The sequence below is a fragment of the Saccostrea cucullata genome, unplaced genomic scaffold (assembly GCF_032062105.1).
Source record: "Saccostrea cucullata isolate Sc308-1 unplaced genomic scaffold, CSIRO_AGI_Scuc_v1 ctg2829, whole genome shotgun sequence".
Taxonomy (NCBI): Eukaryota; Metazoa; Mollusca; class Bivalvia; order Ostreida; family Ostreidae; genus Saccostrea; species Saccostrea cuccullata.
In genome coordinates, this window is record NW_026938981.1 from 3,470 (window position 1) to 22,014 (window position 18,545).

General features: G+C 30.6%; 1 protein-coding gene across 4 annotated transcripts in view; it reads left to right on the forward strand.

The window, feature by feature from the left end:
• Positions 1–1,739: 1,739 nt before the first annotated feature.
• LOC134251982 (uncharacterized) overlaps positions 1,740–18,545 on the forward strand; it is a 72,215-nt gene continuing 55,409 nt past the window's right edge. For 2 of the 4 annotated variants that reach the window (XM_062734388.1, XM_062734387.1), the window contains exons 1-5: positions 1,754–2,028; positions 11,709–11,908; positions 17,324–17,431; positions 17,533–17,602; positions 17,701–17,939. In XM_062734388.1, the coding sequence (XP_062590372.1) occupies positions 11,716–11,908; positions 17,324–17,431; positions 17,533–17,602; positions 17,701–17,939 (610 nt within the window). In that variant the 5' untranslated portion in view covers positions 1,754–2,028; positions 11,709–11,715. Of the gene's footprint in view, positions 2,029–11,708; positions 11,909–17,323; positions 17,432–17,532; positions 17,603–17,700; positions 17,940–18,545 lie in introns of all 4 variants that reach the window. The other 2 variants (XM_062734386.1, XM_062734385.1) reach the window with 2 other exon arrangements.

Consider the following 18,545-nt stretch of genomic DNA (forward strand, 5'->3'; position numbering starts at 1 on the left):
TACTAGCAAGTGATCTAAGGATACCAGGGTCTTCATTAGTCATGAGCCAATTAACTTGATTATCATAAGATAAAGACTGAGTAATTTTACATTTAAATTTTACGAATATTTATGAGTTCAAGTCTTTGTACATTAAGATGAGGACATACAAGGAGAAAATGAATTCCATCCTAAACATAACGTATTGCACTGAATTGATGTCTGATTTAAATAAGATAATTCAAATAGTTATAGTATCCTTGTAGGCTCTTCCCTAAATAATAAATCTCATGGATGTTGCTTCAAAGGACAGTCACTATAAATTTGGTAATACTTGTACTATTCAAACTATGATAACGAAATCTTTAATCATGTTCTTAGCTTGGAGAACATATGCAAAAATATATGCATCAAATATTGTCGTCTGATGTGATGTCATCCACTGTTAAATATGACCTCAAACTATTAAAAATTCAAAATTAAAAGAGAAAGATGTATATTTTCTTTGATAATTCAATTGGAAAAAAAATCGAGCGTACGTCTGCACATACTCTTACGTATTTTTTAACATGATTTGTAGATTGATAAATTGAACGAAATAATTTGCATTTTGTCCTCTTTCTTTCTAAAGATAACACACAAGCTCATTAGTTAGTGCTGTCACAAGCAGTGCTTTGATTTATTTGATAAATTCAGATTTATGTTATAATTTATACAAACATATATTATGAAGTTGTTCTTTGAGTACATTTAAAAAGCAAAGATATAAACAATTTATAAACAATTATAACGCTGTAAAAACTGCTTATTCATTTTTAATTAATTCTGAGAAAAAAAATCATTGCGACAGTGTAAAATTTTGGATTTATTTAAAATTAAATCAATTTCGGAGAATGAAAATCAGGCCCGTGGCTACGGTTTTCAAAGAGTGGCTCGGGTCTTTAAAAAAGCACACACTCATCGATTTAATACAATAGTTATCATTAATAAATCTGATGACATTCTAATTTTGTTGAATTTTCCTCTTTGATTAAATCTATGCGAAATCTTCATATATGTTATATTGCACTAATTTCTGCGATATATAATTTTAGCGACATAATTTTTACAAATTATTTTAGTGCAACATTTAGGAACTCAACTTGGATATATCAAAGTGTAAAAGGCGTCTTAAATATATCAGAAAAGTATTATTCATCAGAGATTGTTGTCATAATTTAGTCGCCGAACCTTGAAGTAATTGTATTTGACAACATTTTTATATCATGATATCGTGTTCTAATACAACAACACGAGGCAGTTATACGTTTTCGTAGATAAGGAATATAGAAAAATCGCTAAAACGATGAGCGTATTCGTGATTTACATCAAAAGTGCAAGGGCATAGACTATTTTGTTCAAGCTGAAATTTGGAATATTTATTGCTCATATAGTGTATATTTTGAAAAGTGCTGGGAGCTGATCCTGGTCTGCATAACATTAATTTTATTTATAACAGAATTTAAGCGAGGTGGAAGTTTTTAGCTATGTTTTAGCTATGTTAAGCATTTTCGGCAAAATTATAAGTACTTTGCAAACAGCACTGACTAGCTCCCAGCACTTAGGATATAAACCTCTTTTAATGTGTATCATTTCTTTTCTTGAAAAACAAGCGTATGCCCTTGCACTATCTACATTTCCTACATTCAGCTTAACAATTCTATTTTTATACAAGTCACGTGACAAACAGCTGATACGTGCGATATATAACTGGTAATAACTACGGCCCAGTCCTATCCATTGATGATAGCTATATCACATTTTCTACAAGTACTCAGTTGCTTTGTTAAAAAAATTTAAAAGAAGCAATACATATTAATACGGTGCAAAGGTAACATTTTCCATATCGGTCCTTAACATAGCTGAGCTGTTTATATCTTGTTTACCAAAGATGCTTCTAGATGTAAAGAAAATACTTTGTGTATAGTTTAATCTGTGATTTTCTAATAGCGATTGTGGACTGTGATTGTCTCAACAGCGCGAGTGAATTTCGACTTAAACACTGAAGTGGTAAGATTCTGTCTTTTTCTTATTTTTTCATTTTCAGAAATTGAATTTTCATTTGAACCTTGCATGAAAATATACTGTAAACTTTCAGGCATTCATATTAACAGGGATCATTCTTAAAATGTAGTTAGGCAAAAACACACAACAGTTCGTCAAAACATACAAAGTGTCAAGTGCATCCTTGTCCACTACTTTAATTTGTTCTTTTTTTTTTTGTTCTCGTAAGACAGACATTGTCATAGGGGTTATCCTTATCAAATCACAGTTCCTAGTACAATATATACCACTGAATAAAAATTAATGAAACTTTTATCTTTGTTTAATAATTTTGTGTTAATGTTCATTGCTTATTTTATGTTCCGTTGTGCAATTTTTAATTTAATGTTGTCATCAGGAAGCTACAGTGTATCTGGGGCTTCATATAACAAGAAAAGGAAATATATTTAATTAAAACAAAATTAAAATTGAAAAAAAAAATCTCAGTAAATTGAGCTGAGAGAGGAAGAAAATATCACACATACAGTGTATGATTCCAATGCTAATAATAACTGTCTTTAAAAATTGGGTTGGTATAATGGTCAAGACATTGCGTATTTAAAGTTCAGAGTACTATTTTACAAAATTATATTTTAAACGCAAGGAAGTATGATCATGTGACCAAGTGCATGTCATTGAAAATTAAATTTCACTCATATTTGCATTGTTCGATGAGGAAAGATAGTCGTCAGCAAATGTAAATAAGTTGTATTATTTTTAATAATACCAGGGATGATAAAAAAACTCGCAAACTATTTTACAAATTTCTATATACATTCAAAATCTAAAGTTAATGATATATTAGGTATTTAATATTTATGGTATTACTGAAATACTCAATTATTTTGCAAAGTGTATAAATTGGAGGTCTTTGATAACAAACTGCTTAATTAAAAACATTTCTTTTCAAACTCGCTTTCACTTGGCACAATACAAGTATTATTTTTTAACATCTACCTTCCTTCATTATAACTATAAATCAAATCATTGATTAAATTTATAAGGAAGTCATTGGTCATAAAAAAAAACTGTGCACAAATTATTTAACGCTGGTGCAAAAGGGTTTCTAAGATATACAATGCACTTTACAGTCGTTTGTTGAACGAGTATGACTGAGACAACAAATTTTCGTTTTAAGTGATTTACATAAACATTTTCACATTGTGATGTCACACACAAGGAGCAAAACTTTATTCAGCATATGTTATTTATCAAACTCTTGTATGGCTTTGTGTGTACCAATTTATTTCAGATCTGAATTGTGGTTTCGTAGATATAGAGATAGTTCGCGAACTTTTTGATCGCCCCTCGTATTATTTTATTCAATTTGTTAAAATAGGCTAAATGTCTGATTAGGATATTTTTATTGATGATCATAATAAATTGTTTATTTTATACATTTACCTGAATATTCACTTAAATTTTGAAAAAAATGAACTTTACAAGGAGGGGTTAAATAAGATAAAAAAAATACATAATGTTAAAAAAGACGGTTTATCCATCATTATTCAGCCTTAGAATCGGCTACCCCACATGGTTTGCTGTGTGTATCGACATTTTCTAAAATATTCAGCAATGACGCGAAATTCCGATACATGTAAAGGGTTTTTTAATTAGGAAAGATGTGATGTAATATTGATGATATTGCAAACAAAACCTTGAATATTGAAAGAATTTCGGCATACTGAGAACATTTCAATTTAACATCCCATCCACCTCTCCGAAAACACTGATTTCCTAATACATTGTATTACTTTAACATTTAAGTATTAAAGCGCATAGGTAAACATCTGACTAAACTGGGCAAACTGACCATTTATTATTCTTTTATTATGAGTAATTTTAATTACTGTCCTGTTGTTTGGCACTTTTGCGGAGAAAATAATACAAGAAAAGTTGAAAAAATCTAAGAAAGATCTCTCAGATTTATTTATGATGACTTGAACAGTACTTATGAGGAGTTATTACTGAAGTCAGGCTTACCAACTTTGAAAATTAGAAGATTAAGAACAATGGCTGAAGAAGTTTTTAAAATTTTAAATAATGAGAGTCCTGCATATTTATCTGATTTATTTACTTTTAAAGAAACCACATATAATTTTAGGAAAACTAATACAGTAGAGATACCTAGGGTTAGAACTACAAAACATGGATTACTCTCTTTTAGATATGCAGGAGCCAATCTATAGATCTGAATTAACTCCCTGAAACAATTAGAAATGCAACTACAATTACTCAGTTTAAAAATTAATTAACAATTGGAATGGAGACTCCTGTAAGTGTGGCTCCTTCAGATCTTAATCCTCAAATCTTAATCTTCAGTTTTTGCTCACTTTCTTTTTAGTTCCTTTTTTATTTATTTATCTATCTATTTTTGTATTGCTCTTATGTTTTAAGTTTATTCTGTTTTGTTTGCTTTAAAAGTGAGTAAATTTAGTAGTCATAAATTTATAGTAGTAAAAAAAATATATATACTTTTGACTAAACAAATCTGCTATATTTTATCAAAATATAAAATATTTTTATCAAATAGAAAATTCATAGACTGTATTTTCAGGGCATAAGTGCTACTTGGACACTCCTTTATATTTATTTTCTGTGTTGTATTATTCATATGCATGATATATGTGCTTTCTGTGTCGTTTTTGTGTGTATATGTGTAAATATTGCTTGTTGTGATGCATGACAATGCGCAAGTGAGTTAAGGCTAAATATGGATATTTTTATGCAAATAAGCTAATGAAAATTCATAATTTGTATATTTTATGTACAGAGAAGGTTCAAATTGATTTTCTGATACATACTCAGTACCCACAGTTTATTAATGCAAGTGCACATTATGACGTCATATTATGACGTCATTGTTCTCTCCCATTCAAGGTATTAAATCATATAAACAAAATCACGTCGGCGCAAGGGCCTATCCTATCTAATTTAAAATAAACAATGTATAAAATTAAGGCGAGTATTCTTAAAATCAATAAAATTGCTGCACAAATCCTATGCACTTTCTCAATTGATAAAAATTTTAGGAAACTTACCCTGGACAGTGAATTTTTACCCTGTTAAAACTTAAAACTGCACGAATAGTAAGTAACCAATTGCACTGCCGACATTTGTGCATCAATATCTTAAATCCTTGGAATATCCTGCGTCTTTTGATACCTTGTTTCTGTAAAACAAAGTAAGGTATGCCCTTGCGCCGAAGTGATTTTGTTGATGTTTCTTATAAACTTGTGTAGTACATGTCGATGACGTCATAATATGACGTCATAATGTGTACTGGCTTTCGCATGTCGTGGGTACCAAGAATGTATTAGAAAACAAGTCTTAGCATTTTCTGTGCGGTTGGTAGAGCAATTATGGAATTTAATTAGATATTTTGTATAGAAATTTCCATATGTAGCCTTAACTCACATGCGTGTGATTCTAACTGTTTTATATGTGTAGATAGTTATTTATGATATGTAGTACTAATATAATCTCGGTCAAAAGCTCTACGGAGCTTATGTTTATGTTATAAAAATACGACTCAAAATAAAAATTTTTGATCTGATTCTGATTTAACACTTCCATATAAGAATACATTGTGATATGCACTGTTAACGAAAATTGTCAAATGCTGCTTCTAAAATAAATTTACATTCTTTTTCACATTCAATTGATTTTTATTTAATTTCAGAAGCAGTTTCTTCAATCTTTGGTTTATTAATGTTTTTTAGATTTTCACACGACAACATTACTCTGCTTAACTTTAATTGATGAATAAGATTTTTTCTTCATTCCATTAGCAAATACGTAAAATAATAGGTAAAATAAGAATTATCTCCGTTTTGTAACATTATCTTGTCCACAAACTGACACTGTTTAAGATCATTCCCGGATAAATTACCCATAACCAAAGTTGTTTCGTCGTAGCACGGAACAGAGAAAGATTAATGGAAATTCCGACATCATGCAAATCAGTCTCATCATATGTGAGATGTTTAAGCTAGAAAGAGCGACAAAAGATTAATAAACATGTAGTTCCCTTTCAGTTGAAAAGATTCTTTATGTTTCCTTTACATAATTTTATGTTATTGTATGCACTATACGTGTGTCCAATAATAAAAGTAGAAATTGAATAATTAGAATGTTGAAATGGAAAAGTGAAAGATCTGTCAATATTGAATACACCAGTGATCGGTGAGTAAATGTGGGGCTTTTTTTTTCGTAGAATCACAGCATACGCTTACAAAAATATATGTGCCTGCACTTAATACAATGTACAAGGTTCAGCATCAAAGAAATAGTTTTATTTCTTGTTCAAATTAAAGTTCATAAACCTTAATAGAAGAAGTTAAACATCACATTTTATGCAAGATCGGAAGTGCTCTTTGTGCATTTTATGAAACACATTTTGATCTCTTCCGGTTTAGTTTGTTAGCATATTTTTCAATGTCTCTCGTGATATGTTTCATTCAATTACAGATGATAAGTGCAATATAGTAGTAGCAGTAGTAGTAGTAGTAGTATGTATGTATTTATTTGGTATCATGTCATCATACACAAAGCAAATACAAATAACCATACACGTACATGATTAAATGAAAGACAGAATTTGGCAATCTAGATTTCATATAGATCGATGCTTGAAAAATATTTGATGTAACAATATTTTTTTTAGAAATGGCATTTTACTATGACGAGATTGAAACCAGGATAAACCATAAAGAATAAATCACAATACAATGTAGTGAATGATCCATAATTAAAGCACTATGATAATCTTGGGGGCATTATTATGTTGCTCCTTTTGGTTGCATAAACATCTAATTGAGTGATTACGATAACATTGACATTATCTATAAAATAATAAAATATACTAGTATTTTCAACTGTGAAGTTGCACAACTTCAGATTCTCTGCGTTTTACATGTTTTATTGATTATCTGCCTGAAATAAGAAAAAAAATAAATGTTATCAATTTTACAAGTCATTTAACACAATACATTTTAGAGGAAACGCTCATTACATGTTGCTAAGATTAAAGTTTCCCGAAGGTTTGAAATGCATTTTAAAGATAATAGTACATAGCAATGTCTGTTTTAATTATTCATTTGTGATCGTTTCACATAAGTATAGCTGATTCATACAGAAGGTTCTCGCGACGATTAATTTTCGCGATCAAGCCTTTTTTCAAGCTGTTTTTAATAGACAAATATACTATAAGGGCCGGTTCGCGGCGAGTATAATTCGCGATTAAGAGGCTCTCGCGAACTTCGCAAAAATTTCTCGCACGCGAATAAAAGTTGGTTTACAGTATATAGTAACCTAGTTTTTGCAATGACTTCGCACATCGCGAGACGGTTATTTATACATTTTTGAAATGTCTCGCATTAATTTCTGCCGCGCAGCCCTGAAACACAATTTTAAGAAATATTTTGTCATTTAAATTAATTCACTGTTTTCTTGTGAACCCAAGATGTGCTTAGAAAAAGATATATTTATTTGTTACTGGAGTTCAAAATATATCGCAAGGATTTCAAGTAACCAGCTCAAATGGGAATGTTTTCCACTCAAAATTGCAATATGAAACAATGCAATTACAGATCTTAATTACGTTTACTTAAAAAAATACTTCCCAGGATATATACAACTACTGAAATTGTATTATTCAAAATTAATCACCAAGGACCAAATTCGTTTTACACACATAATAAATCTACCTCTGATCTTTTACTTTTGGTATCATTATGGTGTTTTGATAAGTTGTTTCAGGCTTATATGGAGGTTTTACTCCTTTTTTTTTCTTCCGTGTTCGTTTTCATGGAAGTTCTTGTCGTTATCATCATCTTCCTGTTCGTTTTAATGTTTCATAAAAGCTGTAGTAATTGAAATCACTTAGTCTTAAGTATCTAAAATGTGGAATTACAAACAATATGAAATATTTAGGATGTCGGCACTCCTCTTACCTCTTTCAAAATTCAGTTTAAGTGCATGGCAGGTTGGCTATCAATTTACTGTCTATGTTGTCTCCTTTTCCAGTTTTGCTTGTCATTTCTTATTCTTTAATAAAAAGTGAAAATACTTCTAAGTACATAAAAGGGTCTTTTTTTCCTTGGAAATTAAAATCCTATATTATGGATTCAAAATTCCTATACTTCTCAGACCTCTCTTACTAAAACAATAAACGAGGGCTATCTTATATTGATTTATAAAAATCAAACTGATTACACTAATCATAAACACTTTAGTTCAACAGAAGATGCAATAAGTTTCATAGCAACATATTACTGTCCCATAAAATTACCTGTTCCAACTTTAATAAGATAAAATATACGCATTGAAACTCTACAACAACGTCATCAAGCAAGTTCAAGTCCATGCATCGTGACATTTCGGATTTGCTCTCAAGGCCCCCAGGCACGTAAAAGACTTCAGTCTGTATGTCCCTTACAGTCTTACTTCTGATCTCAGCTTCTAATGCTATATAGCTCGTCATATGTAAGGATGAACACATATCTTTATATGTAAACGCATGTCTACGAAGTCATATCCTAATAATACCACTAAGTAATCTGTGAAACAGGAACGTCTTTTTTTCAGTAATGGTACTACAAGTGCTCATTATCTCTCATCAGCATGGATTTCCAAACATGACATCAAATCAAATATAAACTAATCCGAAATAGCAGATTTCGAATTTTTCACGCACAACGTTAAAGAAGGCCATATTATAACGGAGCTATTTTTTTTCAAGTTTACAAATCAGTATTGATGTAAATAGAATGATTATTTGTTTTCGTTTTGAAAGTAAGCAGGGATCGCAAATGTAAACTGACATTTAATACTTAGTCTAGTTAATTTATTTTATTATTTTAAAGATTCTATATAGAGCACTTGTTATGGCTATAAATTTCATAACATCGGTATATTATTCTTTTCGTTTTCAGTTTTAATTTTCTGACAATTGGTTAGACTTACGTATATCATGTTTACATACATGGCTTTTAATCTAACAATATCTTTATGTTGGCTTGTATATATGAATCAACAAGGAAATTATTATTATTATTATTATTATTATTATTATTATTATTATTATTATTATTAAATATACATGTTATCATGCACTCAGTGTAGTTTTTGAATTAAAAAAAAAATATCAAGGGTGATTTCCCGATGCAGGATTTAATTTCTTTCTCTACGTTAAGAAGCGTTAAGTGTAATTGCTAGAATTGATAATATGGCAAATGTATCATAAGTTGTCGGATTTAAAAAAAGTCGTGTTTGCAGAAATATTTGAGGAACCACATTACCTAATGCTGTATTGTGTAAGATTAAAGAAGATTAAAGAATATTTGAATAAAAAAAATTAAAATTGCGCATTGAAAGTTATTCATTTCACTCATTTACTCATGACCTAGGTTGATAATTTTATTTCTTTTGACAATAGTTTGTTTGTATCATCTGTCCTTAAGTTCTCTAATTATTGAATCCTTCATGAGTTGATAACAGTTGAAATGTGACCGCTTTTCATCACAAAATTCCATTGTGAGATGCTGGAAAACAAGGGCTACTCGAGAAACTGCATTTAAAATGAATAGTCAAGAATCAGTAAACTAGAGTGAAATTAAACTTCATTAAAGCTGCTATAAAAGTAATTAAGAATCCTAAAAATACATTAAATGAAATATGTTTAATTTAGAGCAACCTATGCCTGTTTATACACAAATGATCAGATGGTTTTCAATGAACAAAAATGATATTATGGGCATTAAAAATGGGTACCGTCCTTGACTACAAGGACATACAACATGTATATTTGCGAAATTTCAACAAATTATCACTGAATATGTTTGATTGACTTTGAGACAAATAGCAAATTTTATTGTAATCAATTTTGGGGTAGTCCATACTGATTTAAACAAACAATTCTACATTGTATAATCGAGAGTTAATATTAAAACGTAAAAAAATGATGCAGAATTTAAGAAATAAAGGTCTAGACCATTTCCTTGAAAGTTCAGGATCAAACCTACTCCTTAAGTTTTTTTTTTAAGTACGTCTGTTTATGTCTTCTCTATGTCTTCTCTATCTGCGGGAAATATTTGAAACTATGGAAACTTCTTTAATTTTAGATAAAGGTTAACTCTCTTATTTTTTATCTTTTATTTCATTTTTGGCAAGGTCTAAGGAGTCCGATGTGTTCATCCTCTAAGAATTAAACTATTATGCTCGTTGTGTGATGTAAATTGACCAAATTGAGAAATTTTTAACACTCAATGTCAAAAAGCACCTATTGTTAATTGTTTGAAACGGAAGAAACAGGAAGAGAGAAAAAGTAGTTATTTCCTGAGATTTCGAGAAGGACTTGTTTACTTTATTCTTCAAATTTTGCATCAAAATTTAGTTTTAAAACAATATTGTTGATATTACATTCAATAAAAAAAAAATGGATGATTAAATCAATATATAAAGCACTGCTAAACTGCTCCAATAAAATTAAGTAGTCCATACATTATTTTCATGGAATGCAATTTTAAATCATGCAAAATAGTAATTCCGATAACCATATTCAGTTTAATATTTTTAAGAAAGGGACTTTAAGGGGCGAATAACAAGAAATTACTTTTTGTAGTAGTAGGTAGGCAGTCGTGATAGTTTTCTTTTGTTTAAACTGGGAAAACTCCCATATTCATGACTTTATTCCATTATTTCCATTTTGAGAAACACAGTTAGATATACTCCGTCTTGTTTACATACTTACATGATTGTATTATACCCCGATGCATCTAAGACCTACCTTATTTATTATGCATCAACAAAAGAATTTCTCTTCATCTTAGAAAATAATATTGCACGCAGGTAGGTTAAGGTTACAACCAAATATTCTACTTGCCAATATGATATGACGTCATAGTAAGCTATACGACTTGAAGTTTAGAGATACTAATTTCATAAAAATCGATATCTAAGATTGATTTGAGGTCGTAAAAATGAATTAAAATATGCATAGGCATAATTTTAACGGAAATATGTCGTTACTGGGCCTCTGTAGTTATCACAGGGGTTAAATACCAAACCCATGACGTCATAACTGTTGATCACGCAGTAGCAGAGTGAAAGTCCAAAAGTGTTTAATAATTTTTTGTGTGATAGGACAGTAGGATTCTAGCAGCACTTTTCTTGGTACAGAGATATTTTTACATAACTATTATTACAAATTAAAACTTATTATCCCCGGGGTAGTGTTGAACTTCTCACTTTTTCATTAAGGCATATTATCTAATTATAGATATCACGTGGTGACGTCATGGTGAAGTGCTTACTGTAGTATAAGTTCCATTGAAGTCTATAGAATGCATAATTATTGCAAAAGTTTTATCCTTGACTTTTCCAATTTATTGGTGTTACATGATTATAAAAAAGTGTTAAATCGACGAATTCTGATCCATGTGCTGCCTTATCATACCTGCGCATTTGCCATTCTAGCCTTTATTTGAAAAATGCCGGTACATACATGCAGTCTATTCATTGTTTAGTTTCTGAGAATTAGGAAAAATTATTGTTTGAATAAACGAGTTCATGGAAAACCCGTTATTAAGCATTTGTAAGTCATCAGGTAAAATATTTAATGCTAGTGGTTCAATAACTTGTTGTAGAAGACAGATGGATCGGAATGTGACATTCCGATCAGTGTCAACCTGTCCCAAAGACGCTCCCACTTGGCTGAACAACGGCATCAAGTTACAGTGCCCCAATGATACACAAGGTAGGAACCTGTACCAGTGTGTACCTAATGAGAACAGATCGTCACTGGTGGAGTTTTGTTCTAAAGGGAGTATTGGCAGATTTGAAGCAAGTAAGTCAAAGATATTTGTAAAAAGAAAATAACACATAGATTCCAATCAATTTTTTTCCCTTTTAATCTATCAGATTTACATAATGTCCTTGCTGAGGCCGGAATTAAAAAAATATCTTTGTTTCCCCTAACCCGAACCTGAATTCTCAAGTTGGGTCGGTAGGTAGGTTAACAATTTTATTTTCTGACAGCAGCTTTGATAATACATTCTAAAATTTAATGGAAAATTACCTTTATAAATAAGAAAAGTACAAAATAAAGTAATTTGTGAACAAAATGCTAAGTATCGCAAATATGCCGTTTAAAAGCAAAATTCATGATTAATTAGTTCATAACTGTTATTCAGTTGAACTTGTGAAATATTTCACTCCATTACATTTATATAAATTGAATAAAATAGACAAGTTTCTCAAATACGCAAAGACCAGACATACGAGTATATTTTTTCAAACCTTTCATCAGCCTTCAGAGCTTATAGACGATAAATGTACTTTTTTGAGGGCCATGAGATTTGCAATGGTACTGGAGCATTTTGCTTTGGTGTTAAGAAGTAAGTGGCTAAATTTAAATCGCAGGTTTAAATAACAATTAATAACGTTGAAAGGTTGAAGTCCTTCAAAGGGGACCATATAAACTTATGTCCAGTGTCGCAGAAGATACTGGCTCAAAAAAAAAAAAAACAAACTCCCCACTGCTTAATGGCAAAAAAGTGCTGAGTACGTCTAAATTTGGAGCAATGGGGAAATAGTTAAATGTAGTCCTAACAAATCTCGAAGGGATTAAAAGCAAAGAAACAAACAATCTTCCAAGGCCTAATTAAAAAAAAATACACTGAACGTCTCAGGAAGCTGAATCATGATTTCAAAACTAGTTGGGAAGAATATGTAAACAATATTTAATTGAACCAACCCAAATCTACAAATGATAAAAATGCTTTATACATGTACAATGTCATAGACATGAAGTTTAACCACTAAATATAGGTATGAAGAAAGGACATCTGAAGTATATTTATCAGGATGAATATGCAAACATTTTTACAACTCCTATGGTTCCATAATGGCATATAGTAAAAAAAGTATTATAGATGAACTGGTTATTAGATCAAAACTCAAATTAAATGAAATGCAATGAAATTAAATGACGTGTTCACTAGGTGGTTCCCTCATCTACTCATGAGGCGGGCCTTGCCATATATTACGTACCCTGAATTCAAAGACAGGTTTGTTTGTTTGTTGTTTAACGTCCCATTTAAAAATGTATTCACTCACATGGAGACGCCAACACACCTCCAAAACATTCTTAGTTAGTCACAGTAAATTTTATCATTGAATTGTTTCAAAAGCAAAGAATTCCAAAAAGCTAAAAACATAGTATTGAGACGTCGCCATTGTTTTATGAAGAGCTACTGCCCTAGGCCTGTAACAACATCTGGAAGTCATTTTCTTTCCAACAAATGCTTAAAAATCACAGAAGAACGACGTCGGCCGTTCTGATAAAAAGTGATTTTAATGAAATTGTATTTTATAAAACTAGGTTAAATAAAAAAAAAATATTTGAATCAATTTATTCAAAAAATCTTTTCAGTCGGCGCGATTTAATTGGGTCGGTCGCGTTAGGGGAAACAAAGGTATTTTTTATTTAAGCCTACACAAGCAACTTAGCCGCATATGATTCTCATATATGAGTATAATATGATTCTCATATGATTGATCTCATATGTGAATCATAGAAAAAGGACATTATATGTGAATCATATGAAGCAAATAATGTGATTCACATATGATCCACATATGTGAATCATATGAGAATAACTATATATGATTTGCATATGAATGATTTAAGTGTGTTTCAAGCCATTTACATATGAGAATCATATGAAAATGGCATCATATGTAAATTATATGAAATATTTAATTGTGTTTCAAGTCATTTACATATGAGAATCATATGAAAAGGGGTATCATATGTAAATCATATGAAACAGTTATGTGTGTTCTCTTTCAATATTTTTCATATTCTTGTACACATTTAAAAATCAGATATTTCTGCTTTAGATGAAAATTTATTACATTACATGTAAAATGATCTATCTTCATTGGTTAAATATTTTAAAATATTTTATAATGCTTACACAACTTTTTTGGTAAAATTATTTTCATCAAGAGAAATAACTAATTTTTCACAGTGTACATTCTAAACAAAAAAATATACAAACAAGTCAGTAGCATTTGTCGATACATGTATTTAACATATTCTAAAATGAGTACAAATTATAAGATTTCAGCAAAATGATTAAGTAGTTAAACATGTATACATGTACAAATGAATAAAATAATTAGGTCATGTACTTGTATAGATCTACCATATGACATGAAAGTGTCCACTGCAAAATTGAAATATCAGCAATAACATTTGTCATGTATTCTCGAGCTCTATTGTAAATTTATGAAAAATCAGGTTTTTTTGATATTCTAGCATACAAATAAGAATGGGAAATCTTTACAGGTCAAATTCAGACAAGGTTGTGTACATTTTCCACATTTCAGAATTATTTCATATATTTCCAGGTTCTTTTTCCTTTTTTATCTTTTCAATATTTTCAGTTGTCCTCCCTCTGATCTGACCATTGTGAAAATCTCTTTGAACTGTACCAAATATGCAAATCCACCAGTTCTCCCCTTCCTGAACAATTTCTTTGTGGCACAGAATGGTCTCTACAAAAATTTCAAAAATAAAATAATTCTTAAATTACAAAATCAATTCTACAAGTTATATTAAAGTAATTTATCATCAGCAACCAAATGTATTCCCAATTTACCGACACAGATATAATACGACTACGAAATAAAACTAATGTTATACAGAAAAACTTCTCTAAACCGGCCAGCTGCCGGGCTGAATAATATGGCCGAACTAGAGGGGTGGTCGGTTTCTCGAGAATCTAACATATTGAAGAAATGTAGAACTATGTGACAGATGCTAGAAAAAATATTTAATACACTGTATTGGTTTCTATTGTATTTATCTGTCATCATGTTATTAATACATGTTGATTTTTATGAAAAGAAATTAAAAAAAAACGAGAACAGAAAAAAACATGGACAGTTACTTCATTAACCATATAAGAAGAAATAAACCGGACCCTTTGCCTTAACTGAATTCTATACAGAATCTGTGTATCGCTTACGTCATTAAAAAAATGTATCTACTTCAGTTAAAATTAAATAGTTAAAACATTTCTGAACAAAACTTCTGTTAACAGTAATTTTAATAATGAAATGTCTATTTTGCTAAATGTTTTATTTTATTTTCTCGGCATTTTTTAACAGTTCCCAAATTCAAGACCGCTTCTGTATTTAAAAAGATGATGCAATATGGCGTGCGAGAATCCGTTGATTCATTCTGTGATTTAAATTTATTAGTTGATTGATATTTTATTAATTTAAGTTTAATTGATGTTAATCATATGTACACAGCTGAGACCGGCCATTTATGTAGTCTGGCACGATAACTACCCCTTCAAGACGGCTAAACAATAGAAAACTCTATGAGTCATATTCAGTTTTTCACACCTCTGACCTCTCGTGGGTAGGCTATTTTTCACACCTCCGGCCGGTCATTATTACCCCTCTGGCCAATGACAGTAACATTTCTTGCTATCAAAAAGCGGCCGGTATGATGAGGGGATATTTCCTACGGTTTTCAGGGGTGGCCTATATAGTTTCATAGCTTTTAAAGCCAGCATATTCTATTCATACTTACCATATTTTAAAAGTGCATTGGATTAAAATTGTTTCATAATGTAGAATACAACTTCTTTATTATTGAGTTGAATTTAATTTTGATGACGCCATGCAAACAATGCAGAATTATAAAGGAATTAAAAAATGTAACAAAAAGAAATCATCAAGAAATATTTTTTCATAAAGGAGTCATTACAGATGTACACTTTGATTTTTTATTGCAAGTATTTTTTTTTACCTTAAATATTGTGATGATGCAATCGTCTGTCACAATCAGCTTTTGGATCAATTGCCAGTCTTATCAGCTTTGGGCTTCTTGGACTTAATAAAAAAGCAGCACGGTGACACTGAACTTAAGTTGTTGAATGCATCTATAGGCCATAGAAATAAACATTTGTCATTAAGTTGATGGAAGAATCGACTTGATAACGATCTCAACATACAAAAACGCCAAACTGCTATACAGGGTTTCTACTTTCACTTTCAAATCAGTACGTAACAAAAGTCAAAACAAAAAGAAAACAGAGTAATGCCTTTAGCCTAACATGTAAATTGTAATGTTTACATCCATTCAGAAACAAATTTATCCAAAATTACTTACAGATCATCACTAACGTTATGTAGGTTTACGAAATGTATTAATCTAACAATTACAAGTGTTGAGAATATTATTATCCGAGATTCAATATCGATATAAAAGCGGGGGATAGAGTCAGAGAAATCTCGGATTAAGAGTATTACAGAGATGAGTTCATACGAACCTGTAACCGTAATGAAATGATATTTCAACAATATGAATTAAAGGTCTTTAAGAAATTGTTTAGAAATTACTTACTTTTTCCAACACCCAGCACTTCTGCTGCAGCAGTGACGTCAAACATGACGTACACTTTCATCCGATAGAAGTTCAAACCGATCCAGGAAAAATACGGATTTTTTTTTTATTTTACTCAAGTAATAAACCCAAACGCAAAATATTTGAAATAAAAAGCAAATTGATTTATTCTTTATCAATTTTGACTGGGATATGCATTATAACAGAAAAAAGAAAACTGTGAAAGTTTTTTTATAAGGGAAAAGGGGGGGTGTTAAACAGAGTTATTGCTAACAAATTCTTTTGAAATTAATGTACATTTAAATTACTATTTAGATATATCATTGAAATTGCAATTTAACTTGAGTATACCAAGGACAAATAAGTGAATACTGTTTCATGTGATTCTCATATGATCACTGTCAAAATATTCAAATGATTTTTACCTGAGTATATAACAAGGGCAAATTAGTTAATATGGTTTCATATGATTCTCATATGATCAGTTTCATATGGTTCTCATAGGACTACTACCAAAATATACATATGATTCTCATATGAAGGACATTTCATATGAGAATCATATGTATATTACTTCATATGATTAACATATGCATGATCATATGATTCTCATATGATTGGCCACATATGATTCTCATATGATTGTATAAACATATGATTCTCATATGTTCCACACATGATCTTCATATGAAAGGCAATGCATATGTGGATCATATGTGGGTAAATTGCCTATGTAGCAACATCTTAGTTAAAATATTCTCATTTAAAACTGAATGACTCAAGATGTGAATCGACCTTTAGAACGAACTTTGAATATTTTCCCTATCTCTTTAGATATCTGCCCTTATGCTGTATCTTCAGGACACCTAGACGCCATCGACTGCTCCACTTTCCTTTATGGTTGTCCGAGGGAACCTTACATTACCAATGAAGTTTTCAAATGTAAGACGAAATCTTTTTCGGATGCAATAGTACATTTAACATGTGTGACGAGGGCCTGTGAATAAAAACAATCAAAAATAGGCATGTATTTATTGTTTCAGATTCAGCCTGCTTGGAAATCAATCCACAAAAACGCTGCTATTTGGCAAATGAAAACTGTTTAAATGAAACGTAAGTAAATCTGTGCACTCTCATGCATCTTCTCATAAGATTAGACGACGGATTGAATCAAATTTTTATATTATTGGGTGAATCTTTTATTATTTAAGGAGCCGTGCAATACCAAATTCCACAACGTTTAATCTCATGACTGACTCCTCAGCATATATCCTGTCCACAGACAGCTCTAATCTTACTTCGGTGTCACCAAACAGTACTTTTAATTTGCAGCCAGGGATTGAGACCGCATCTATAATTGCTGGAGTAGTATCATCATCGATCTTTCTAGTCGTTATTCTCCTGTTCTTATTCATTTTTAACTCGAAAAGATGTCAGTCTTGGAACACAAGTGAGTTAATTTTATGTTTACTTAAGAAATAAACAACAATGTAAAAAGTGTCTGAGAATGAACGTTTAGTTGGTCACGTGATCAAATCCTGTGAAGCCCGAAAGATTCGTCTTGTTTCAACATTTGAATATTTACAATGATGATCAGCAGTCCAGTTTCAGAATTTTATATTGAAAAAAACAATGATCCCTACGGAGAATAATCTTATTATTTTATGAGTTTTTAATGTATTTGAAGTCAAAATTAGTGATATCCCCTGTTTTAGTTAACATAACTTCAAAGGAATTTCCGATTTTAGACTGTAATAATAGTATTCAAAACATTCTTCCCACCAAAGGAAGATCTAGTAAACATCTGTTGAATAAAAATATCTATATGTGTCAGTTATTTTATCCTTTTCATCGCGTTAACCTTGGTAGTCCGAAAACAGACAGAAATATATATAAACAATATATCACCTAGCCTAGCAAATCGGTCGCACTATGACATCTGACACCCCAATGAAGTTCACACAGAATTGAACATATGTTTTCTTCAATAGATTCATCTAAGAAAGAATAATGCTGATATAAACATATGTACATATATCGTACTTTTGCTGTTTCA